This window comes from Dipodomys merriami, unplaced genomic scaffold (assembly GCF_024711535.1).
Source record: "Dipodomys merriami isolate MVZ:Mamm:240054 unplaced genomic scaffold, mDipMer1.0.p SCAF_211, whole genome shotgun sequence".
Lineage (NCBI taxonomy): Eukaryota > Metazoa > Chordata > Mammalia > Rodentia > Heteromyidae > Dipodomys > Dipodomys merriami.
In genome coordinates, this window is record NW_027203505.1 from 648,182 (window position 1) to 674,565 (window position 26,384).

Genomic DNA, 26,384 nt, shown 5'->3' on the forward strand with positions numbered 1-26,384 from the left:
ATGACCCCTCAGGCTGTCTCAGGACAGTCTCCAACATCTATACCAAGTCACACATCTATACCGAGTCTCTCAACAGCAGCCCTGGCTAGAAATGAACATACTCTGCTGTGTTGCCCATCATATTCAGCACCTTTGTACTCTGTGCTTCCTGTCAGATACTCCTTGTTAAGCAAGACCCCCTTTTCAAGTGCTGCCTCCAAGAAGACCATTCCGATCACCTTGGCAGAGCAGGAGCCTCTCCACTCTGCAGGCTGCCGGCTTGTCAGGCTCTGCATTCCAGCCAGTGTGGGTTGAGAGTGCATGAAGCGAAAGGCCTGGATTCCACCACCAGATCTCTGGAGGCCCTGATACACCACCCAGGGACAGGTGTTGTATCACACCCCATGAGAGGGGGCTTGAGGCCCTGGCAATGTGTGGGCAACAAGATGGGGCCATTTCTTTGTGTGGGCTTGAACTGAGGATCTGGGAGCTGCTCTCTGAGTTTTATTGCTCAAGGCTGGTGCTCTACCACTTGAGCCACAGCTCCACTTCTAGCTTTTTGGTGGTTCCATGGAGAGTAGTCTCCTTACGGGCTGTCCAGCTTATAGCTGGCTTCAAACTGTGATCCTCAGATCTCAGCATCTGGAGTAGCCAGTATGACAGGCATGAGCCTGAGCACCAGGTGATGGGCACCAAAGGTTGTTTTTTTTTTTTTTTTTGCTCCTGTTTATCTCCTGTCATCTAGCAAGCCCAAGTTAAAATAATCAATTACAGGGGATCAAAATTCTCTCTTAGGTCAGTTAATCCAAGGAGATAAAGTGTCTTTGGAAAAGGCTAGTCTGAGTTGGCTTAGGGGTATTTGTGTGTGTGTGTGTGTGTGTGAGAGAGAGAGAGAGAGAGAGAGAGAGAGAGAGAGAGAGAGAGAGAGAGAGAGAGAGAGAGAGAGAGAGAGAGAGAGAGAGAGAGAGAGAGAGAGAGAGAGAGAGAGAGAGTGTGTTGGGGATACCTACCCTCATCTCTGCAGTGCCTCATCCTCCCAGCAGGGAGTGTATCCAAGATCCTGACCCCAAGGAAGGTGTTTGGGGGAGGGTAGCTAAGGTCACATCCAGGGGGATGATCCGAATTCTGTCCTGCAACCTAAGCCTGGACAGATAAAGGAGAGGAGAGGTTTAGGGGAACATCAAGGGGAGCCCCTTACCTTTGGCTACAAGTACAGAAGAAAACTGTATCCATCTTTCTTGGTAGTCAGATAAAAGTTGTACACTGTTCATTTATTTTATGATTGTGTTAGTCTTAGGACTTGGATTCAGGGTCTGGGTGTTATCCCTGAGATTCTTTTTTCAAGGCTGTGGCTCTACCACTTGAGCCACAGCACATCTGGCTTGTGTGTGGGTTTGGGGAGGGAGGTAGTTTATGGGAGATAAGAATCTCCTGGACTTTCCTGCCCGGCCTGGCTCTGAGTCATGACCATCAAAGCTCAGCCTCCCGAACAGCCAGGATGATGGGTGGGAGCCATGAGCTTCTGACCACCACCATGCGGCTTCCTCCTTATCCATAGCAATGACTTGGCTCTGTCACAAGAACAAATGTCCTCCGGGAGGTGTCAGGTCTGGGCACTTTCCTCTGCACCCCACCCCCCTAACCAAAACTACACTCGCCAGCAAAGGGTAGTAGACAAGGAGTGTTTTCATTGTCTTATAGCCAGGCCCTGACCAGATAGGTGGGGGTATGGGTCAGAGTCCCGGGATCGTGCTGGGCAGGGGGACAAGGCAACATCTCCTCATCCACTTTCCTTCAACGGTGTAGCAGAGGGATGTGAGGAAGGAATCAAGGGATGGACAATGAATAGCCATCAAAGTCTAGCCAGGGTACAGAGGGGCTTACCTCATGAAGCTAGTTCAACAGGCTGAGCAAAACAGCTCCTGACCCTCAGCCCACCTCCAGAATGAGAGGGACACCTTGGGTTCCAGCCACATGGGGATGCTGGGCCACCTCCTCCAGCACCTATTCAACCAGTTCCTGAAAGAGAAAGAGAGAGGGATAGAGAGAGAGGGAAAGAGTGGGGAGAGAAAAAGAGAGGGAGAGAGGAGAGGGGGAGGAGGGGGTGAGAGAGAAAGAAAGAGGAAGAGAGGGCCAGAATTACACTTAAGCCAGGTGCTGGTGGCTCAGACCTATAATCGTAACTACACAGGAGGCTGAGATATGAAGATCATGGTTCACAGCTAGCCCAGACCGGAATGTCTGTGAGACTCTTATACTCAAAGAACCAACAGAAAACCGGAAGTGATGCTGTGGCTCATGTGGTAGAGCGCTAGCCTTGATCTAAGGAGCTCAGGCACAGCATCCAGGCCTCAAATTCAAGCCTCAAAAATGAAAAAGTGGAAGTCCCACCACAAGAAGTGGACTGAATAACACCCACTGTCCTAGGAAGTATGGCAGAGAAGTCAGGCTTAGCTTCCTGTCAGCTGGAAGTCAAGAGTAGGTCACTTGGCTTCTCAATGCCTCATTTTCCCCAGCTGCAAGACTGAATACAGTGAAGGATCCCCTTCCTCATGGGGATAGGTTAATGATGAAAGAAAGCCATGTTTTGTTTCATAATCCTACACTTGTTGCACGATTTCTTCATGTGCTGTGGAACCAGCACTGGAACCTTTCATCGTGTATGACCCCCTCCTCTTCCCCCACCAAGACCTGGCACACACTGTAACGGTTTGTTGGATAAACGAATGAGCATCTGTCTATGACAATACTACAGAAAAGTCCCATCCAATTCAGGTAAGCATCCTGGGTGAGGGCAAAGCCTGATGTAGCTGTCCAACAGTTCTACCTCCTCCCTCTTCCCACCCTCCTGGTGCCACCGCACTTAACTGTTTTGGTTCCAAGGATGTGAGCCATGATGTACTCACTGTATTTTGGGGCCTCTGGGATGCCTATCTTCTCAAAGATCTCTGTCCGGCCACTGACCAGCTGTGTGGCACTCAATTCCCCACTCAGCTGTGAACAAGGTTGCCCTGAGGTGAAAGCCTGGCTCAAGGGGCCTCCTCTCCACTCCCTGGGGCCAGACAGGATGGTCCACCATATCTGGCCCCCAAGTTTCATGTTCCAGAGATAGGACCCCTGAGGCATCCCAGGTCTCTGAATCTCCCAGAGTCCAGTACAGTTCCTGGGAATTGTCTCTACTCACAGCTAGTAGGCTGCAGATAACAAGGTCACAATCTCTGCTCCCCATGACATCCTCGACTGTAGTGATCACCCTAGAGAGAGGTTGAGAAGTATCGGCAGCTGTCAGAGAAAGGCAGTCAAGGCACGACGTTCATAGCAGGAGACCATCTGGCTTGGGAACTCTGCTTGTGCTGCTTTGAACGTCATTGTTTGGTGGCTGAAATGGTCCATCTAATTTGACCCAGAATCCCAAGCATTAGTAGAAATTGCCAGCTTCAAGGAAAAACCCTGGAAAACCTGGCATTTCACATGTCCCAATCAAACTTAAAGGTTTCCAAAGTCAGTGGTCCCCTTTTCCTTCCAGACAGCCTACAGCAGGTTATAGAAAATGGCATTCAGAGAGCCTCAGGTAACTGCCATGTCCTGATCCCAAGTAGGCTCCAGCAGAGGGAACACACTTGCCTACCATTGCGCAGCTGGAAACAGCCCAGGAGGGACACAGATTGGAGTCTGCAGAACTCCAGGGAGGACTGCCCACCAGTGCACTGCCCCTGGAGGGAATCCATGCCACCATTGGGGGCCTGGAGCCCCCTGCCAAGATGTACACCGCCAATACCCTGGGTAAGATTCCCCTCTCATCCTTGGTCGTGGTGAACCATCTGCCATGTCACACCGATCGTCACTTCCCAGACCCTCCTAGATTCACAGCCCCTGCCCTACTACCCCCATCTCGTTCCCTATTTATGTTTGGCAGACTCATTCCCAACCTTGAATTAGCTCCAACTATACACACCAGAGCAGACTGTCTGGCTGGATGAGTGCGGCTGTGGTCACAGTAGCCTCATGAGCCTTCTGGCTAAAGACAGAAGAGCAGGTGTCCACACTGGTCTGTGGTTCACACAGGCCTCCTAGGGGAGACCCATTCAGGCCCAGGAGTTACTGTGGGCTGCAGGAAAGGGGAAGAAAGAGGTGGAAAGGAACATCTACTGAAACCTTCCCTAAAGGAGCCATGAAACGGTGAAAGAGAAAACAAAAATTGTGGCTGGTCTCCTAATGGGCATTAATGAAAAAAGAACAACAAATAAAATGCTTTTGCTCTTTCTAGACCCAGTGACTTAAATATATTTTCATTGTTCTCATCCTCCCTGCTCTCCCAACAAACACACACACACACACACACACCACACACACACACACACACACACACACACACTCACACACACACACACACACAGAAACACAAACACAAATCTAAATCAGTGACAGAAGACTCATCTCTCTCTCTTACACACACACACACACACACACACACACACACACACACACACACACACACACACACAAACACATAAACACAGACTCAGAGCAGTGCCTTTCTGGAGTTTGTTACTTTCTCATCTGAGCAATGTACCAGCTTGAGCAGAGGGGTTCCCTTGTCAGAACCAGGGGCAACCACCCAAGGGGAACAATGCTCTAATTATGCAGAACCATCCTGCCTCCCCCTTTCTCCATTGCCAGACCCTTCCTCTTGGGAACATCCAGCTTTGACTCCTCATTCACCAAAACCCTAGGCCAGGACGCGGGGTGAAGGAGTCCCGAGACACATGGCTCCTCAGAGCCTGGACAGAATACAAAGCAGGGGGTCATGGTGCCTCCAGAGTGGTGTATGACCTGGGGTGGGGGCGTTGTTGGGGACTTTGATGGGGTCCTAAAGTCTATATACATGGATAGAGTCCCTACTTTCAGCCTACATACTTTGGGGCGACTTGGCAGATTCTTGGGGAGGACAAGGAGACCAGATGGACTGGGAGCACTACCAGAAGCTGGCAGAGCTGGGAAATGTGATCACCCAGTCAGAACTGTTGACAGCTGGGGTTGGGGGTACAGGCTGGTGTATGTCTCTCAGAGGGGGTGTGTGTTTCTCCCAAATATCCACTTTCTATCTGACCCCAGTGCCCTCACCTCTCTAGTGGGCTCTTCTGGGAATGTCCTCAGGTGAAAGGGTGACTGAGCACAGAAAACAAGGGCTCACACAGCAAGGGGGCCTATCTTCTGTATCCAACACCCCCCTCCCCAGCAAAAAGGAAAAGATCTAAGAAGGCAGGTGTGGAGGTGCTACTCCCCATCTCTGACTAAAGGCAGCAGGTTCCCACCAGGGAGAGGAAGGGTGCAGATGCATGGCTGTGTGGCTCCCACTGCTCCAGACCAGGGGCTCTGTGGTGCCCCTGGATGGGTGCTCCTCACCCATCACTGCAGCTCCCATTTTCCTGGGACACTGGATGCTAGGGATGGGGTTGGGATCCCCAGGTCAACACCCAGCTCCAACCCCCACCCCTGGGGTGCATTTGTGGCAGAGCCAGGGCGGACTGTGGGGTGCTGGGGAGATGCAGGTAGGACAGGAGAGGGGAGGCGAGAGGTAAGGTTCAGGGTCCGCGGGGGTGGGGTGGAAGGGGTAGAGTGGTGGAGTCACAAGGTGCAGGGGTCACGCCAGGTGCTGGCCTGCAGGGCGGCCACTCACGTGAGCTGCTGGGAGAAGCTGTAGGCTGCGACTCTGGGTGCGCGACCTGAGTCTGAGGACCCGGGGCGGGGACCAAGTCAAGGCCACAAGCCCCACAGGGGTGCGCCATCTCCACCAGGTGACTGCAAGAGGCTCCACCAGTCCGAGCCTGCAGCACCATGTTTGAAAGGCAGCGCTGTTGGGAAGGAGCGGGGGTGTCCGCTGGTGCATGGCCGGGCAGCACTCAGCCTCTTCTCCTTCTCCTCAGCCGCTGTCGCCCCCTCAATGGCCTCCTCCTCTGTGGCCGCCGTCTCTGCCTCAGCAGCTGCTCACTCTCCCGTGCTCCCCTAACCGGGACCTCAGACTCAAGGCCGCCATGGCTGCTATGTCTCCGAGGGGCTACACGCGGCCATAGCCTGCCATGCAGGCTCTGCACGCTCTATGCAACCAGCCAGGACCCACGCTATGATCGGAGCAGCCGCCAGCCACTGAAGCCGTTTCCACTGGTGCTTGTGCTCATGCTCGCTCTTCTCCCAGCTCTGTTTCTGCCCCACACTCCTCTCCTGGGCCAACCCGCCCCTACTGCGCACACACCCCTACCCCCTTGGGCCCCTGGCCATTGCTGCCACCAAAGTGTGCCCCTGGGCCCTGCCCCTCCTCCCCTGGGCCCAGCCCCCCAGCCCTGGCCACAAGTGCAGCCCTGACTGGGCCCTGAGGCTTCCAGACCATGGCAATTGCAGCCTTACCTCAGCTCAGCACTACACCCCACCCCCAGTACTGGTCCGGGAGATCGAATCTCCCCTCAGCCCCACCCCTGGAGGAGACTCTCCTCCATCCCCCTCCACTCCACACACCAAGCAGGTGCATAGTGAAACTTGTGTGTGTATGTGTGTTTGTGTGTGTGTGTGTGAGTGTTGGGGATAACTACCTCTCAAGGACTCAGAACATAGCACCCTTTGGGATGACTCAACACACAGCACACTTCCAAAAACAGCACAAAGCACCCTGTGTAAAGGACTCAGCACACAGCTCCCTTTGAGGACTCAGCATGTAGTATGCTGGGTAGAGTACTCGGCAAACAGCACCCTTTGAAGGGCTGAGTATAAAGCACCCTGTGTAAAACATCCAGTGCACAGCACCCTTCGAAAAAATCAGCACATAGAACAATTTTGAAGGGCTCAGCACATACCATACTGTGGAAGCAATCAGCAAACAGCACCATTTGAAGTACAGTACACAGCCCTCTGTGTAAAGGACTCGGCGCACAGCACTCAAAAAACTCACCTCATCCCTCTCTTCGCAAGGGCTCAGCACATAGCAGGACCCTTTGGGATGCAGTAGCTCACCACACCTTTTGAGGGACTCAGCATACAGTACGTTGTGTAATGGACTCAGCACACAGCACCCTTTGAAAAACCCAGGATGGCCCACTCTTCTCAGGGACTCAGCACATAGCACCCTTTGGGATGACTCACCAAACAGCACCTTTTTGAGGACTCCGCACAAAACCCCCATGTGGGAAGGACCCAGCAAATAGTGCCCTGTGAAGGACTCAGCACATAGCTGTATGTCACAAGTTCAGCTGTCATTAGAATTAGGGTGCTTTCTTCAGTATCACCATTCTTCAGAAATACTGCACAAATCATACTAATTCACATTTAGACAACCTGTGTTTTATGGGGGAAGGTCAGCTGGGGTCTTGAACTCAAAGCTTGGGGGCCCTGTCCCTGAGCTCTTTGGTTCAATGCTAGAGCTCTACCACTTGGAGGCACAGCTCCAATTTTGTTTTTTTTGGGTTGTTCTTTGGCAGGTCTTATGGTGATAAGTAAGGCCAAGTTGGGGTATCCATGGGCAAAGGCTCTTAGCTCAGCCTGGAGCTGACCTCTCCCTTTTTTGTGCCCGTGGTAAGCCAGGCTTCCAGGAGCTCTCTTGGCCTAGGGTGGAACAGACCTGCTCTGGCATCAGCAATCAGGGTGAGCAAAAGTCAGCTTGGCTCTGGTCACTTCCCCAAATTGAACTCTAGAGGATGATGGCACAGGGCCGCATGTTTCACATCTGGCCCCCAGGGTGCAGGAGTAGCCCACCATAGGGATAGTACTTGAGAGTTGTGTTTACTCTTGCTTCCTTGGGGCCCCCATCATGATTCAAAGCCACCCTGGACAGGAAAGCCCTTGAGACTCTTACCTGTAGGTAACCATCCAAAAGCAAGTGGGGCTGTGGTTCAAGTGGTAGAGCACTAGCCTTGAGCAAGAAAACTCTGGGATAGAGCCTATGCCCTGAGTTCACACACACACACACACACACACACACACACACACACACACACACACACACACAGACACCACGTGCATGCAAAATCAGAGATTTCTACACTACAATCTTTTCCCACTAAGCCTGATGGCTGCTGGCCTAGGTATTTGATGCATACACCACCACCTACTTCCTATTTATCTGAGGAATGGCCATATGGGTTTGGGAGGGGGGAGAATCATCCTAGCTGAGAATGTGGCTCAGTGGTAGAGTGGTCACCTAGCATGCCTGAAGCCCTGGGTTCTATTCCACACAGAAAAGGCTGGAAAGGGAGGTGGGGCTCAACTGGTAGAGTGCCAGTCTTGATCAAAAAGAGCTCAGGACAATGGCCAAGCCCTGAGTTCAAGCCCCAGGACTGGAAGAACAAATCTTTGTTGGAGGCTTTTTATTTTGCTTTGAAAACAATTTATTCTTTGTGATAAGCATAACATGGGCCTCTTTCCTGGCCACCAATGGGCCATTAGATAACCCTTGAGTTTGGGCCACCTCCTGGCAGCCTCTGCCCTACCCGACCCCCAGTTTAACCTTCCCATCACCCGGCTGATGGAGGCCTGAGAGAAAGCCACCTGGCCACCTACTTCTGGTGGCTGCCAAGGCTTATGAGAGTCAGTATGTCACATAGAGAGTCATCATCCACATCAGATTACAGGAGAAAGTGGGGGAGCACTCCTTCTCTGAGCCTGGGAGCTGTGGGCAGATCTGGATGTGGGGCATCTGGGGCAGGACATACTCCTTGGGGGAGTCCACTGTGGGGTTGGGAACCCTGACCTCTCCTCTGGCAGTTTCCATGCTGTCTTCAAGTTGCAATTCTTCAAAACCTTTCTGCTCCTCCCTCATTTCACCTACCACAGGCCCTGAGGCATCTGAAGCAGTGCTGGTGGTGGGGAGCTCAGCCTGTGCTGGCATCTGGAGACTGCTGTCTGTGCCTTCCCCTGTGAGGAGCAACAGCAGCTCCCACAGCACTGTCCTCTTCTCCATCTTCTCCTGGGACAGCCAGTGCATGCACTGGGCTTTCTCCCAACACAGCTCACTCAAGACCAACCTCTACTCTTTACACACCATGAGGGACTCCTCGATGGTTCGGATGTGTGCCGAAAGCTGGCTGCATCAATGGTGGAGCTCACCTGTTGGACTCTGGAAGTCCACCTCATCAGGTAGGTCATGGAGGAAGCAGATTTTCTTTTCAGATGCCCATGTGTCCCTCTTCCCATCCCCATGCATGCTGTGGTGGCAGCTCATGGGGCAGAGGGCCTGTGGCTCCAGCTCAGTCTGTCACTGAGCTGCCTGGTGGCCCGGGTGCCTGCAGCGGGCCCATGCTCCTGTGGCAGGATTTTCCCCCTGTGGATCTCAGCCTCCGAGTGTTCTAATAGAGCCTAGTCCATCTACCAGGCAGCATGGAATGTGGGCATGACCACTATTCTTGTATCCCATTGGTCAAAAAGAACCATGAAATAATGGGGGTGTGGCCGGAATCCTGTGATGCATGCAGAATGGGCAGAGTCAAGATGACAGTGGCTCCCCCAGCCCCTTTCCCAGGGAACTCTGTCCAATTCAGTTGGGGACAAGAGGGTGACGTGCTTTAGCTGGATGGCTGCACAGATTGTTGTGTATGTCTGTTTGTTGGCAGTCCCAGACCTTGAACTCAGGATCTGGGCACAGTCCATGAACTGCTTTTCTCAAGGCTAGCCTCAACTAGTGAAGCCACACGGCTCTACTTCTGGCTTTGTTGGCACTGAATTTGGACAGGGGTTTCAAGGACTTTCCTGCTTAGGGTGACTTTGACCATAGCCTTGTAAGTTTCAAGGAGGACCTGTGCTGCTGCTGCTGCTGCTGCTGGCCGCCCTGCTCTGCGGCCTGGGCCCAGGAGGCCGGGGTGAGGCCTTGGTGGTTTCTAGTTCCCCCACTCTCTTTGGTGGTTTCTTGTTCTCCCCCCTTGGTGGTTTCTAGTTCTTCCCTTGGTGATTTCTAGTTATCTCCTTTTTGGTGGTTTCTAGTTCCCCCACCTTGGTGGTTTCTAGTTCCCTCCCCAGTTTGGTGGTTTCCAGTTGTCCCTCTTTGGTGGTTTCTAGTTTCCCCCCCTCTCCTGGTGGTTTCGGGTCCCCCCCCTCAGGGCGTGGGGCTGGGCTGGGGTTGTGGGGTGGGGAGGTGGCAGTGGATTTTCAGGTCGGGCCAGGTTGTTGGAGGCCAGGGCCTGGTCCTGTTGGCCTGTCTGTCTCTGTGTCTGTTTGTCTGTCTGTCTGTCCATCTGTGTCTCAGTCTGTCTGTCTGTGTCTCTGTCCATCTGCTTCTGTCAGTCTGTCCATCTCCTCTCGGTCTGTCTGGCTGTCTGTCTCCTCGCAGTCTGTCTGTCTGCCTCTTGGTCTTTCTGTCCACCTGGCTGCCCATCTGCTTCTCCTGTCTGTCTGTCCGTCCATCTATTCGTTCTGTCTTGGTCATCCATCCCTTCTCTGTCTGTCTGTCTGTCTGTCTGTCTGTCCCTCGGTCTCTGCATCTGTCTGTCTCCGTCTGTCTGCAGGTCCATTTGTGTCTGGGCCCCTATCTGTCCATGTGTCTGTCCGTCTCCTCTCTGTCTGTCTCATTGTCTGTCTGTCTGTCCATCTGCCTCTGGCTCTGTCTGTCTGTCTGTCCATGTGTCATCCTCTTGGTCTGTCTGTCTGTCCATCTCTGTGTCTGTCTGTCTGTCTGTCTGCCTGCCTCTCAGTCTCTCTGTCTGGGTCTATCTGTCCTGTGTCTGTCTGTCTGTCTCCTCTCTGTCCATGTCTTCCTCTCTGTCTGTCTGCCTCTTGTTCTGTCCACCTGGCTGTCCATCTGCTTCTTCTGTCTGTCATCTGTCTGTCCTGTCTTGATCATCTGTCCATCCCTTGTCTGTCTGTCCGTGTGTCATCCTCTCGGTCTGTCTGTCTGTTCGTCTCTGTGTCTGTCTGTCTCCCCATCCGTCCGTCCGTCCCCAGCACCCATCCTCTTCCCCCCTCAGGCCAGGCTGACTTTGACCTCGCCGACGCCCTGGATGACCCAGTGAGTCCTGACCTCTCACCTTTCCCCCCCCATGGCTTCACCCTGGCCGCTAGGCCTCATGTGGGGCCTTGATCCAGGTGTGGGCCTGAATCCCATGTGACCCTTTGCCACCCACTGAGGCCTTGGGTTCAGGGGTCAGCGGGGGTCAGGGAGGGGTCAGGGGAGGTCACGGGTCACCACCCTCTCTCTCTTTGCCCGCAGATCCCACCCCGAAGCCCAGCTCAGGTGAGTGGGGTCCTCCCCCCTTCCCCACACCAGGCCCACTCAGGGTGGGGAAGCTGAGGCATGGCCCACTCCTGGCACACAGGGCTGTACCCGCAGCTGCTCAACCCGCCCAGGTCGCTACCCCCAGGAGGAGTCAGGGGAGTCAGGGATCAGGGGAAGGAAGGGGGTAAGGGGGGGAGGCCGGCCTCCATCTTCCCTTGCTCTCTCCCCGCAGACGTCACCTCCCACCCCGATGCCGGCCTCCACCCAAGCCCCGACCCCCGCCAGGCGCAGGAGATGAGGACATGGAAGGGGGGGAGGCCCGGATGTGGAGGCTGGGGATGGAGCGGCCCGGATGTAGAGGCCCAGATTTAGGGACCCCTGTGTGGAGGCCCGGATTTAGGGACCCGGATGTAGGGACCCAGACATGGAAACCCAGATGTAGGGACCCGGATATGAAAGCCTGGATGTAGAGACCCCAGTGTGGAGACCCAGATGTAGAGGCCCGGATGTAGGGACCCCAGTGTGGAGACCCGGATGTAGAGACCCTAGTATGGAGACCCGGAAGTGCAGACTCCAGTGTAGAGACGCGGATGTAGAGACCCCAGTGAGGAGGCCCAGATGTAGAGATCCGGATGTAGGGACCCGGATGTGGAAGCCTGGATGTAGAGACCCGGATGTAGGGACCCCAGTGTGGAGACCTGGATGAGGAGACCCGGATGTGGAGACCCCAGTGTGGAGACCCGGATGTAGAGACCCGGATGTGGAGACCCCAGTGTGGAGACCCGGATGTAGAGGCCCAGATGTAGGGACCCAGACATGGGATCACGGATGTAGGGACCGGGATGTGAGTACCCCGATGTAAGGACCCAGATGTAGGGAACCCGGGCTGACCCCGCCCCCTCTGTTCACAGGTGGCGGTGGAGGCTATGGAGGCTCACACGGTAAGACGGGGAAACCAAGGCAGGGGGAGGAGACCTGGATGTAGAAGATGCGAATGAGGAGGAAGGGATGTAGGGACCTGGATGTAGGGACTTGGATGTAGGGAACCTGGATGTAAGGACCCGGATGTAGGGACCCAGAAGTAGGGACCCGGATGTAAGGAACCCGGATGTAGGGACCTGGATGTAGAGACCGGATGTAAGGACCCAGATGTAAGGACCTGCATGGAGGGACCCGGATGTAGGAATTCAGATGTGGGGACCCGGATGTAGGGAACCTGGATGTAGGGAACCCGGATGTAGGGACCCAGATGTGGAGGCCGAGCTCCCAGGGCCGCGTCTCTCCTCCCCCTCTCCCCCAGGTGCTGGCAATGAACATGTGATCCACGGAGACCCCCCCAAGGTAAGTCCCGCCCCCTCGACCGCCCCACTTCCGTTCCCTCGTGATCTGGGCCCGGGTGTGACCCACAGCCTTCCGGACCGCTGCCGCCTCCACTTCCGGTCTCAGTGCGAACTTCCGGTCCGGAGAGAAAAGGAACTTCCGGTCTCTGAGTTCCTGGGGACTTCCAGTACAGATTGTCTTGGGACTTCCAGCCTGCATGAGAACTTCCACTCCTGACAGTATGTGAACTTCCGGTCCAGAGTATTGGAACCTCCAGTCCTGATTGGGAACTTCCGGTCCCTAGTATATAACAACTTCCAGTTCCGACTAGGGACTTCTAGTCCCTAGTGTATAGGAACTTGCGGTCCTGATTGGAAAGGCACTTCCGGTCCCTAGTATATACGAACTTCCGGTCTTGACTGGGCACTTCTGGTCCCTAGTATATAGGAACTTCCGGTCCTGACTATGGGCACTTCCGGCCCTGACGATGGGGAGTTCCAGTCCCTAGTGTATAAGAACTTCCAGTCTTCACTGTGGAGACTTCCGGTCCCTAGTATATAACAACTTCTGGTCTTGACTATGGGGACTTCTGGTCCAAGTGTACAGGAACTTCCAGTCCTGATTGGAAGGGCACTTCCGGTCCCTAGTGTATAGGAACTTCTGGTCCTGATTGGAAGGGCACTTCCAGTCCCTAGTGTAGAGGAACTTCCGGTCCCTAGTGTATAAGAACTTCTGGTATTGACTATGGGAACTTCTGGTCCCTAGTGTATAGGAACTTCCGGCTTAGACTGTGGAGATTTCCAGTCCCTAGTACATAGGAACTTCCCATCCTGACTGGTGATTTCCGGTCCCTAGTGTATAGAAACTTCCGGTCCTGATGGGAAAGGCACTTCCGGTCCTGATTGGAAGGGCACTTCCAGTCCCTAGTGTGTAGGAACTTCCGGTCTTGACTGTGGAGAATTCCGGTCCCTAGTATATAACAACTTCTGGTCTTGACTATGGGCACTTCCGGTCCCTGTTCATGGACACTTCCAGCAAGGCTGTGATAGCACTTCCGGTCAGGCACCCTTGTCCCCCCCCTTCACCTTGGCTCGCTTCCTGTTGCTGGGCACTTCCCGACCGGAAGTTGCAGGGAGACGCCCCACCGCCCTTCCCGGGTGTGTTCACCCCCGCACTTCCGGATCCAGTCCCGCCCCCTCCAGGCAGTGCACTGGCCCATGTCGTGTCCCCCATCGTGTCCGTGGTGGTCGTGGCCCTGGTGGGTGCTGCCATCACCTACTTCTAGTCTGGAGGTCGCAGATGCTGCTTCCGGGGCGCGGGCCAGGATGCAGGTGGGAACCGCCCCCTCCCAGGGTGCTCGGATGAGGAGAGGCGCGGGGCGGGGCCTCACATGATCCCCCGCGGGTGGCTGCAGCTTGTGCCTCCCCTCCCCCACTAGGCCCCTCCCCGGTGTGAGGCTGGATTCGAACCTGGGGCCTCAAGCAGCAGGTGGAATCAGAAGTGGACGAAGGAGCCTGGAGGGGGAAGGACGAATAAAATCAACATAAAGTGTGCATGCGCGCTGTCAGGCCTGTCTGCCCAACCCATCTTTCCATTGTGCATGCGTAGGCTCCGCCCCTTTGGAGCCACTCCTTGCACATGCGCGGTGCGCACGCCCAGGCAGCGTTTCCTTCCCCTCTGGCGTCTGTGCAGTGTGGAGACAGGCGCTGGGTGGGACAGGATTGTGATGGACAGCTAGAGCGTCCCGTCAGTCACTTGTGGGCGGGGCCTCGGCTTGACATGACGTAAGATGGCGTAGGAGGCGTGGCCTGGAGGTGAATGACAGCCCGTGTGGCCATCTAATTGCAAGGGGGCGTGGCCTGAAGGTTACAGACAGGACAAATGTCCACACAACAACCAGAGGGTGGGACCTGGAGGAGACAAACAGCCCCTGTGGTCTTTCAACAGCCAGGGGGCGGGGCCTGGAGGTGACAGACAGCCCCTATGGCCTTCCAACAGCCAGGGGCAGGACCTGGAAGAGACAGACAGCCCCTGTGGCCTTCCAACAGCCAGGAGGCGGGACCTGGAAGTGAAGGACAGCCCCTACGCCCATACATTCACTAGTGGGCGGGACCTCTGGGTGATGGGCATAAACAGAGTCCACAGAACTAGCCACGAAGGGGCGTGGCTTCACACAGATCGAGTCTCCAGCTATTGGCTTGGCAGGGGATGGGGCCCAGAGATGATGGACAGCACCCCCTGCCTTTTAACCTCACCCAAGGAAGAGGCCGAACTGGACCCGCAGCTTCCCTGGGTGGGAGACAGGCGTGTCAGCCAATCAGAGCAGGGGGTGCGGCTGGAGGAGTCCCCGGGGAAGCCAATGGGGCCCTCCCTCCAGAGAAGACCTGGATATCATGCAGGTGCAATGCATCCTAGGCCTAGGGAGACACAGACCTCCGACCTCGACTTATCCTACTGCAATAAGGAGCTATAGGCCCACCTGGGTCAATCCCTGGAGAGGTCATTGGGGTCCCCTGGGACAGGCACAGAAGGGGAAGAGTTTGCAGGCCTGGTCATCCACCCATCCATCCACCCAACCACCCCCCCCAGAGTGGTCCAACATCCAGGTACCCCACATCTCCAATCCCGCTGGGCCAATCTGAATCCGAGTTCACGTAGTTAGGAGCAGGACTGTGGTGTGAGGTCCAATCAGCAGCGAGTTGGATTTGTGGGGGGGCTAAGGGGTGTGTCTTACAGCTGGATCAATGACAAGGGAATTAGGAAAGTGAGGGAGGGCCTTTCATGGAATAAGCCAATCAGGTGTGAATCTAGGTGGTGGGACGTCCTGGAGGAGGGCGGGACCAAGCTTGTATCCTAGCAACCCACCGGAAATGGCCTGAAATGGAAGGCAGGACTAGTTCTATACCCTAGCAACAACCAGAAATGATCTGAAATGGAAGGTGGGACTAGTCCTATACCCTAGCAACGACTGGAAGTGACCTGAAATGGAAGGTGGGTCTAGTCCTATACCCTAGCAATGACCGGAAGTGGCCTGAAATGGAAGGTGGGAGCAGTCCTATACCCTAGCAACGACCGGAAATGACCTGAAATGGAAGGTGGGACTAGTCCTATACCCTAGCAACGACTGGAAGTGGCCTGAAATGGAAGGCGGGACCAGTCCTATACCCTAGCAATGACCGGAAATGGCCTCAAATGGAAGGCAGGACCAGCCCTGTATGCTAGCAACAACTGGAAATGACCTGAAATGGAAGGCAGGACCAGTGCCCGGCCTCTGACCCCCGTGACCGCTGACCCTGCCGTGCGGTACGGTGCTCATGAGGTTTTATTGTGTGGGAAGCTAGAGGAGAGAGGCCCGGATGTGACAGGGCTCCGGATGGGAAGTTGGGGAAAGGCCCTGGATGGGAGGCCCGAGGTGGAGTTCAAGGATGAGAGGCTCAGGATGTGAGAGTCCCAGGATATGTGAAGCCCTGGGTCTGAGAATCCCATGATGTGAGACTCTCTGAATGTGAAAATCCCCGGATGTGGGAATCCCCAGATGTAGGAGTTCCCAGATGTGAGAGTCCCCACATGTGAGAGTCTCTGGATGTAAAAGTCCCCGGATGTGACAATCCCGGGATGTAGGAATCTCTAGTTGTGGGAATCCCTGGATGTGAGAATCCCTGGCTGTGGGAATCCCCGGATGTGAGAATCCCTGGATCTGAGAATTCCCGGATGTGAAAATCCAAAAATGTGAGAATCCCCGGATGTGAGAGTCCCTGGATGTGAGATTTCCCCAGATGTGGGAATTCCCTGGTCTGAGCATCCCTGGAAGTGGGAATCCCCGGATATGAGAATCCCCGGATGTGGAAATCTCTGGATGTGAGAATCTCTGGATGTGAGAATCTCCGGATGTGAGAATCACTGTATGTGAGAGTCTGTATGTGGGAATCCCCGGATGTGAGAGTCTCTGGATGTGAGACTCTCCGGGTGTAAAAGTCCCCGGATGTAGGATTCTCCGGATGTGTGAATACATCCCCGGGAATCCCCGGATGTGAGTCCCCAGAAGTGAGAATCCCCGGATGTGAGAATCCCCAGATGTAGGAATCCCCGGATGTGGAGAGTCTGTATGTGGGAATCCCCGGATGTGGGAATCTCTGTATTTGAGTATACCCGGATGTTTAATACTCGGATGTGAGTCCCTGGATGTGAGAGGCGCAGGCCAGGATCTGCCATAGCCCCGGGCAGTTGGGGGTTGGGGGTCGGGTCGGGGTCAGAGGTCGGGGATCAGGTGGTCGCAGGCGCAGAGCGGTCCGGGCACGCAGCAGGGCTGCAGGCGCAGGCTCCAGGTGTTGTGTGCAGGGGCGAGGGGCGGGGCCGCGCGGGGGTGGCGCGTGCGCAGCATCCAGGCCACTGCGGCCTCCACGCGCCTGCGCGTCGCCATCGGGCCCCGCAGCGGGCGGGTCTCCCCCGGGTCCGCCGTCAGGTCAAAGAGCAGTGGCCGCCGGTGGCGGGTCATGCGCCGCCGGGAGCAGGCGCAGGCAGGGAAACCGAGGCAGGCGCCCGAGCCCGGCGGGTCAAAGCACGGAGTGGCGAAGTGCAGCTTCCACACCGTGCAGCCTGCGGGGGGTGGGGAGAAAGGAGTAACATCCGGGGCCTCACATCCGGGATTCCCATCCGGGAATTCACATCCAGGACATCACATCCGGGGATTCACATCAGGGCATTCACACGCAAGACCTTACATCCGGGATTCCCATCCAGGACCTCACATCTGGGTATTCACATCCGGGGATTCCCATCTAGGACCTCACATCCAGGGATTCACATCCAGGCCCTCACATCCGGGGATTCACATGCGGTACTTCACATCCGGGGATTCACATGCGGGGCCTCACATCCGGGACCTCACAGCCAGGGATTCCCATCTGGGACCTCACATCCGGGGCCTCACATCTGGGGATTCCCATCCGAGGCCTCACATCCGGAATCTCACATCCGGGGCCTCACATCCAGGGCTTCTCATCCACTACCTCACATCTGGAGCCTCACATCTGGGAATTCCCATCGGGGACTTCACATCCGGGACCTTACATCCGGGGATTCCCATCTCATGCCTTCCATCCAGGTCCTCACATCCCGGGATTCCCACATCCGAGGATTCCCACATCCAGGTCTCCCACCCCAGGCCTTGCATCCGGGTCCCTGCGCGCTCGCATGCAGCCCCCTCCCCCGCCCTGGGGCCCGGCGGAGGTTGAGGCACTCACTTGGGCGGTTGAACCAGCGCACGGCGTGCAGCCGGGCCTCGCAGTAGTGCAGCAGGAAGTTGTGGCCTGCGGCCTGCGCTGTCCTCAGCAGCGCGGGCATCAGGTCCTGGCCGTCCACCTCCCTGCGGGACCCGGATGTGCAGGCTTCTGAGCGCTCAGAGACTCGGATGTGCAGGCCAGAGCCCCCAGAGACCCGGATGTCAAGGCTTGAGCCTGTAGAGACCCAGATGTGCAGGTCTAAGACCCAGGCCTCTGGTCTTAGAGACCTGGATGTGTAGGCCTGAGGCCTCAGAGAGCCGAATATCTAACCTTCTGAGCGCTCAGAGACCCGGATGTCCATGCTTCTGAGCCCCCAGAGACCCGGATGTGCAGGCCTGAGATCCCAGAGACCCGGATGTGCAGGCTTCTGAGCCCTCAGAGACCCAGATGTGCAGTCCTGAGCCCTCAGAGACCCGGATGTCCAGGACTGAGACCTGGGCCTAGGTACTCAGAGACCTGGATGTGCAGCCCTGATGCCTTAGAGACCCCGATATGAAGGCCTGAGTCCTCAGAGACCCAGATGTCCAGGCTTCTGAGTGCTCAGAGGCCCGGATTTGCAGGCCTGAGCCCTTAGTTACCCGGATGTAAAGGCTTCTGAGCCCCCAGAGACCCGGATGTCCATGCCTGAGCCCCGGGTCTTGGGTCTTAGAGACCCGGATGTGCAGGCTCCTGAGCCCCCAGAGACCCGGATGTGCAGGTCTGAGCCCTCAGAGACCCGGATGTGTAGGCTTCTGAGCCCCCAGAGACCCGGATGTGCAGGCCTCAGCCTCCCCCCCTCAGGATCCCTGAGGCCCCGGATAACCCCCCTTCCCCCCCACCCCGTGGGGACCCAGGCCGGCGAACGACTACCTGTCCGATGGAACCCAGCCCCCGGCCAGGCGCACCACGGTGGGGAACAGGTCCATGAGGCTGGTGGGCTCAGGCACCAGGCGCCCTGCAGGCAGCGTCCCAGGCCAGCACGCCAGCCCGGGAACCCGGATGCCACCCTCCCAGCCACCCATGCCTTTGCCACCTGCAAGGGGGGAGCGAAGGGCAAAGGTCAATGGCGGGGTCGGGCCGCGTGGGAGGCCCCGCCCATCCTGCCTCAGTTTCCCCCTCGCCTTGGTGCACGCCGTTGGAACCCCCGAGGCGGGCGCCCCAGGCCCGGGCCTCCAGCGAGGCACCGTGATCCGACGTGAAGTAGACAAGGGTGCGGCGCCCCAGCCCTGCACCGTCCAGCGCCGCCAGCAGTCGCCCTGTGGGGGGGGCAATGGATCCGTGCCTCAGTTTACCCCCAGCGTCCACCGTGCCTCGGTTTACCCCCTACATGCACCATGCCTCAGTTTACCCAACATGCATCGTGACTCAGTTTACAAATTTCCATCGTGCTTCAGTTTATCCCCAATGCCCAGTGACTCAGTTTACCCAACAGGCACCGTGCCTCAGTTTACACCCAATGCTCACCAGGCCTCAGTTTACCCCCATCCCAGTGCCTCAGTTTACTCAACCCACTCACCTCGTCCCCGTGCCTCAGTTTACCCAACATGCACCATGCCTCAGTTTACACAATATGCCCAGTGCCTCAGTTTACCCAACATGCACCATGCCTCAGTTTACCCAACATGCCCAGTGACTCAGTTTACCCAAATACACCGTGCCTCAGTTTACCCCAATACCCAGTGACTCAGTTTACCCAAATGCACCGTGCATCAGTTCACCCTGAACATGCACCGTGCTTCAGTTTACCCAACATGCACCGTGCCTCAGTTTACCCAAGTGCACCATGCCTCAGTTTACTCCCAACATGCCCAGTGACTCAGTTTATCCAAGTGCACCGTGCCTCAGTTTCCCCCATCCCACTCACCCCATCTCCATGCCTCAGTTTCCCCCAACCCACTCACCCCACCCCCGCGCCTCAGTTTCCCCATCCCGCTCACCCCGACCCTGTGCCTCAGGTTCCCCATCCCGCTCACCCCACCCCCGTGCTCAGTTTCCCCCATCCCACGCACCGTGCCTCAGTTCCCCCCCTGCACTCACCCACCATCCAGTCAAGCTCCTCCACGTTGTCGCCGTAGGCGCTGTGCGAGCTGCAGCCCCAGAAGGCGGGTGAGGTGACCAGCGGGACATGGACGTGGAGGAAGGAGACAAGGAGGAGGAAGGGGCGGGCCTGGTGCCTGCGGACCCACGTCAGACCCCGCCCCCATCATCAATAACCTCACCAATAACCGACCTGATCAGGTATTGCCAATAATCGATCAGATGATTGATAATCGATCCTGATCTGATCGAAAATACCAATAATCGATCCTGATCTGATCGAAAATACCAATAATCGATCGTGATGTGATCGATAATACCAATAATCGATCATGATCTGATCAATAATACCAATAATCAATAGTGATCTGATTGAAAATACCAATAATCGATCGTGATCTGATCAGTTATTACCAATAATCGAACAGATCTGATCAGTTATTACCAATAATCAAACATCATCTGATCGATATGACCAATAATAGAACATGAGCTGATCAGATATTACTAATAATCGAACAGGATCTGATCAATAATACCAATATTCGATTGTGATGTGATCGATAATACCAATAATCGAACATCATCTGATCGATAATACCAATAATTGAACATGAGCTGATCAGTTATTACCAATAATCGAACATCATCTGAACAGTTATTACCAATAATCGATCATGATCTGATCAATACTACTAATGATTGATCGTGGTCTGATCTGAGGTCTACCAGATGTCTCTACAGATCTACTAGATGGAACATCCAAGGACCTGAGGTCTACCAGATGTCTATAGAGATCTACTGGATGTAACATCCTGGGATTTGACGTCTACCAGATGTCTCTGCAGATCTACTGATGGAACATCCGGGAACCTGAGGTCTACCAGATGTCTATAGAGATGTACTAGATGTAACATTCAGGGATTTGAGGACTACCAGATGTCTATAGAGATCCATTGATGGAACATCCGGGGATTTGAGGTTGACAGTTGACTATAGAGATCTACTGGATATACATCTGGGCACCTGAGGTCTACCGGTTGACTATAGAGATCTAGTAGATGTACATCAGGGGATCTGAGGTCTACCAGATGTCTATAGAGATCTATTGATGGAACATCCAGGGATTTGAGATTGACCAGTTGACTACAGAGATCTACTGGTTGTACATCCGGGGATCTGAGGTCTACCAGATGCCTATAGAGATCTCCTAGTGGAACATTCGGGGATTTGAGGTTGACAGTTGACTATAGAGATCTACTGGATGTACATCCGGGGATCTAAGGTCTACCAGTTGACTATAGAGAACTAGTAGATGGCATCTGTCCCCCTCCCCGGCCCCAGGCTGACCTTTGGATGAAGGCCTCAGCCTCCCGCAAGAACAGCCCCACGCTGGCCTCGAACCTCAGAGGCTGCTGGACGACCTGGTGATCCCTCATCAGGAAGCAGTCGGCGTGGACGATGAAGACACCTAGGAGGCAGGAGGTGCAGGCCAGGAGCAAGGCCCCACATCCGGGGCCCAGCACCCTGGGCACCCAGCGCAGGCCCAGCAGGCCCGTGAGCTTCCCAGCGGCCAGGCAGAGCAGGGAAAGCAGCAGCAGCTGCGCCCCCAGGTCCAGGGGCCCTTGCAGACGCACTCGCTTCTGCGAGGGCTCCGCTTGCAGGCAGTCCCCCATCAGGGTGAAGGGGACCCCGAAGAAGGAGTCGAACCTATGGTTCAGGGGGTGGTGGCAGTGGTGAGTGGGGGACTCACAGTTGAGGCCCAGGTGCCATTTGCCTGGAGGGGAAGAGATGGATGGATGAGTGAATGGATGGGTGGATGGGTGGATGGATGGGTGGATGGGTGGATGGGTGGATGGATGGGTGGATGGATGGGTGGGTGGATGGATGGGTGGATGGATGGATGGATGGATGGATGGATGGATGGATGGGTGGGTGGATGGATGGATGGATGAATAGGTGGATGGGTGGATGGGTGGATGGATGGATGGATGAGTGGATGGATGGATGGGTGGATGGGTGGATGGATGGATGGATGGAGGGGTGGATGGATGGATGGATGGGTGGATGGATGGATGGATGGATGGATGGATGGATGGATGGATGGGGGATGGGTGGATAGATGGATGGGTGGATGGATGACTTCTCTCTTTCCTATGAGGCCGGTGGCATATCCCTGCTGCTGCAGGATCTTGGCGAAGGTGATCTCGGAAGTGGGCAGCCCGCCAGACACGGCTGCCCACTGCAGCACGCGCGCCCCGTTGGTGGTCACCATGCCTTCCAAGAGAGAGAAGGACCCTAGGTCAGTGATGATGGCGTCCTGGGTAAGGAGGGGGCATCTAGCACCTTCAGGGGGAAGGCCTGCTGTGTCTGGGATAGCCTGGGACCTGCCCACCCGGGGTGGAAAGGACCCCAGCCCTGGGAGCCCTCGGGGGAAACCAATATGGCATCACTTCCGGTTTCCTGGTGGTTCAGGGGGGAAGTCCCAGAGTCTCAGGGATTTGAACCTGAGATCCTCAGAGAAGTCCTCCCCTCCCTCTGGTTGACCTCCGTGCCCTAGATGTTGGGCCTCAGTTCCCCGGATGTTGGATGTTAGTATCCCGGATGTTGGCCCTCATCCCCGGATGATGGAGTTCAGTGCCCTGTATGGTGGATATCAGGACCCCAGATGTTGGACTTCAGTTACCCGAATGTTGTAGCTCAGTTCCCTGGATGTTGGATCTTACTACCCCGTATATTGGAGCTCAGATTCGGGTATGTTGGCCCTCAGATCCCCAGATGTTGGAGCTCAGTTCCCCGGATGTTGGGGCTCAGGTTCCCGGTTGTTGGATCTTAGTATCCCGGATGGTGGATGTCAGATCCTCGGATGTTGGAGTTCAATTCCCAGAATGTTAGGCCTCAGATCCCCGGATGTTGGATCTTAGTACAATGGATGTTAGAGATAAGGTCCCCGGATGTTAGAGTTCAGTGCCCTGGATGTTGGTGCTCAGATCCCCGGATGTTGGATCTTAGTAACCCGTATGTTAGAGATGAAGTCCCTGGATGTTAGAGCTCAGTACCCCGATGTTGGTGCTCAGTTCCCCGGATGTTGGGCTTTAGATCCCCGGATGTTGGGTCTCAGATCCCCAGATGTTGGATATCAGGTCCACGGATGTTGGATCTTAGTACCCTGGATGTTGGCTCTCAGATCCCCGGATGTCCCGCCCCCGCCTCCCCCCCCCACCGCTCCTTCCGTTCCCCAGATGTCCCACCCCCCCATACTGACCCAGGCGCACAGGGTAGCGTCCCGTCAGGAAGGTTGCGTGGCTTGGGCTGCAGACGGACGCTGCTGCCAGGTGCTGGGTCAGCCGCACGCCATCGCGGGCCAGGCCGTCCAGGTGCGGGATGCTGTGTGGGGAGAGGGAAACTGAGTCACAGCCAAGAACATAGGGGACCTGGGGTCTAACATCCGGGGATCTAATGCCCAAAATCCCAGGAGCTAAACTCCAACATCTGGGGCCCTGAGATCCCACATCCGGGGATCTAAGATCCAACATCCGGGGACCTGAGATCCCACATCCGGGGTACTAAGATCCAACATCTGGGGACCTGAGGTCCAACATCTGGGGACCTGGCATCCAACATCTGGGAACCTGAGGGCCAACATCTGGAGATCTAAGATCCAACATCTGGGGCCCTGAGATCCCACATCCAGGGTACTAAGATCTATATCTGTGGACTGGGCTCCTACATCCGGGGTCTAAGGCCCAACATCCGGGGACCTGAGGGCCAAACATCTGGGTATCTGATCTCAAACATCCAGGGACCTGACATCCAACATCCGAGGTACTAAGATCCAAGATCCGGGGAATTGAATTCCAACATCCGGGGACCTAACATCCAACATCCAGGGATCTGAGGTCCAACATCCGGGGGCCTGATCTCCAACATCTGGGGTACTAACAAGTAACATCCGGGAACCTGATTTCCCACATCTGGGGTATACTAAGATTTAACATCCGAGGACCTGATCTCCAACATCCGGGGCACTAACATCCCACATCCAGGGATCTGATATCCAACATCCGGGGACCTGATCTTCAACATCCAGGGAACTGAGATCCAACATCCTGGGAATTGAACTCCAACATCCGGAGACCTACCATCCAACATCCGGGGACGTGAGGTCCACTAGATGTCTATACAGATCTCCTGGTGGAACATCCGGGGAACTGAGCTCGAACATCCGGGATACTAACATGTAACATCCGGGGACCTGATATCCAACATCGGGGCAGTAAGATTCAACATCCGGGGACCTGATCTCCAACATCCGGGGACCTGATCTTCAACATCCGAGCACCTGACATCTAACATCCGGGGTACTAACATCTAACATCTAGGGACCTGATCTCCAACATCCGGAGCACTAACATCTAACATCCGAGAACCTGATTTCCCACATCTGGGGCATTAAGATCTAACATCCTTGGACCTGTCCTCCAACATCCGGGGCACTAACATCCAACATCTGGGGAACTGAGTTACTAGATGTCTATACAGTTCTCCTGGTGGAACATCCAGGGATCTGAGCTCCCACATCCGGGTAACTAAGGCCCCACATCCGGGCCTCCCCCTCTGCTCACCACAGGCTGCGGTTCCCAAAGCTGTCCAGGTCGCCCAGGCCCAGGTCATCGGCCAAGAGCAGCAGGAAGTTGGGGCGCGAGGGGGTGGGGCCTGCGCAAGGGCCAGGGGGGAGGAGGAGGAGGAGGAGGAAGGCGAGGGGTGGGGCTGCGCAGCCGCTGTGCAACCTGAGGAGGAGAGAGAGGAGGAGGAGGGATGGATGGGTGGATGGATGGGTGGATGGATGGATGGATAGGTGGATGGGTGGATGGATGGATGGATGGGTGAATGGATGGGTGGATGGATGGATGGTTGGAGGGATGAATGGATGGGGAATGGGTGGATGAATGGATGGGTGGATGGATGGATGGATGGGTGGATGGATGGGTGGATGGGTGGATGTATGTATGTATGTATGTATGTATGGATGGATGGATGGATGGATGGATAGGTGGATGGGTGGATGGATGGATGGGTGGATGGATGGATGCACAGTGGATGGATGGATGGGTGGATGGATGGATGGGTGGGTGGATGGGTGGATGGATGGGTGGTTGGGTGTATGGATGGATGGGTGGATGGATGGGTGGGTGGATGGATGAATGTTTGGATGGATGGATGGATGGATGGGTGGGTGGATGGATGGGTGGGTGGATGGATGGATGAATAGGTGGATGGATGAATAGGTGGATGGGTGGATGGATAGATGGGTGGATGAATAGGTGGATGGGTGGATGAATAGGTGGGTGGGTGGATGGATGGGGATATGGATTGATGGATGGATGGGTGGATGGATGGATGGATGGATGGATGAATGGATGGGTGGGTGAGTGGATGGATGGTTGGGTGGATGGATGGATGGATGGGTGGATGGATGGATGGGTGGATGGATGGATGGGTGAATGGGAAGAGGGATGGAAGGACTCCCCCTCCCTCCAGGCCCTCTCCTGACCAACTTGGCATCCAGGATCCCGTCCTTCCCATGATGCTCCCCGTTTCATGGAAGAGAATGCTGGAAGCAGGAAGTGGGGAAGAGCTGAGTAACATCCGGCCACCCCAGGGCCAGGCTGCTGTTGCCCCCACCAGTACATCAGCCCCTCACCTCGTCTTTCCAGGCCTGTGGCGGGGCCCTGCAACCCCCACCCCGGTGGGACATCCGGGGGGGGGCTTCATAGAACAATCGAAGCCCTCCCACCCCGGGTCCCCACACCTCTCCCCGTGTTCCCCAGAGGACGAACTCACATCCATAGTTCTCTGCCATCAGCGCCTGGGCCTGCTGCTCTCCCTGCCAGCCAGGAAGCTCGCAGGGCTCAAATGTCCATGTCACTCCAGCAGCCAGAACTCCACAACATCCCTCCAAAATAAAAGTCCCCTTGTTCCTTGGAAAGCACAACATTCCCCCCCCTCCAAAATAAAAGTCCCCTTTGTTCCTTAGAAAGGAACAGGATGTGGTGCTGAAGGGGAAGGCGGGGAAGGAAGGGAAAAGCCTGGAGTTGCTGGGCTGGGCGCCAAGAAATTGCCAGGCCTGGCAGAGGCAGGAGGAAGGGGAGGCGGGAAACCTCGAGAACTACATGGAAGGCTGCAATAATAGTCAGGACCGTCAGGGAGGGTGGCCTGTGCCCAGGGGGCGTGGCCTGCGCTCAGTAGGCCGTGGCCAGAGCTGAGGAGGGCGTGGCCTGGGCTGGGGAGGAAGTGAGGGACTCAGGAGGGCTTGGCCTGTGCTGGGAATGTAGTGAGGGTCTCAGGGGGAGTGGCCTGTGGTCAGGAGGGCGTGGCCTATGCTGAGGAGAAAATGAGGGTCTCAGGAGGGCGTGGCCTGTGCTCAGGAGGGCGTGGCCTGTGCTGGGGAGGAAGTGAGGGACTCAGGAGGGCGTGGCCTGTGCTGGAGCTAAACTGAGGGTCTCAGGAGGGCGTGGCCTGCAATGAGGCAGAAGTGAGGGTCTCAGGAGGGTGTGGCCTGCAATGAGGCGGAAGTGAGGGACCTATGTGGGCGT

At 55.8% G+C, this 26,384-nt stretch overlaps 1 protein-coding gene and 1 long non-coding RNA gene across 4 annotated transcripts; one reads left to right on the forward strand and one right to left on the reverse strand.

Annotated features, from left to right (window-relative positions):
* The first annotated feature begins 9,420 nt into the window (after nucleotides 1–9,420).
* On the forward strand, nucleotides 9,421–14,036 carry LOC138834316 (uncharacterized). 3 transcript variants are annotated; one of them, XR_011374062.1, is made up of 6 exons: nucleotides 9,421–9,821; nucleotides 10,923–10,963; nucleotides 11,165–11,188; nucleotides 12,082–12,111; nucleotides 12,471–12,729; nucleotides 13,929–14,036. It is a non-coding gene; the product is annotated as an uncharacterized lncRNA (long non-coding RNA). The 3 variants fall into 3 exon arrangements; XR_011374061.1 differs by lacking the exon at nucleotides 13,929–14,036 and having other exon boundaries at nucleotides 12,471–12,511; nucleotides 12,617–13,625; XR_011374060.1 differs by lacking the exon at nucleotides 13,929–14,036 and having other exon boundaries at nucleotides 12,471–13,625.
* Nucleotides 14,037–16,739: 2,703 nt separating this feature from the next.
* Nucleotides 16,740–25,726, reverse strand: LOC138834308 (arylsulfatase L-like). Its single transcript, XM_070032978.1, has 11 exons — nucleotides 25,633–25,726; nucleotides 25,343–25,402; nucleotides 24,414–24,578; nucleotides 23,054–23,175; nucleotides 21,945–22,065; nucleotides 21,139–21,567; nucleotides 19,789–19,925; nucleotides 18,873–19,007; nucleotides 18,622–18,784; nucleotides 17,734–17,855; nucleotides 16,740–17,086 (listed from the first exon to the last, which is right to left on the reverse strand). Exons 2-11 carry the CDS (start codon nucleotides 25,372–25,374, stop codon nucleotides 16,740–16,742), a joined length of 1,773 nt encoding a protein of 590 aa, XP_069889079.1. The 5' UTR covers nucleotides 25,375–25,402; nucleotides 25,633–25,726.
* Nucleotides 25,727–26,384: the final 658 nt, after the last annotated feature.

What these genes read in the sequence shown, in the direction of transcription:
- LOC138834308 (XM_070032978.1), bottom strand. Translation starts at nt 25,374, where the DNA reads ATGGGAAGGACGGGATCCTGGATGCCAAGTTG. An exon ending in TTTGGGAACCGCAGCCTGTG is followed by an intron (nt 23,176 to 24,413) that starts GTGAGCAGAGGG and finishes CTCCCCACACAG; the next exon opens with CATCCCGCACCTGGACGGCC. An exon ending in TTCCAACGGCGTGCACCAAG is followed by an intron (nt 18,785 to 18,872) that starts GCGAGGGGGAAA and finishes CCCCCCTTGCAG; the next exon opens with GTGGCAAAGGCATGGGTGGC.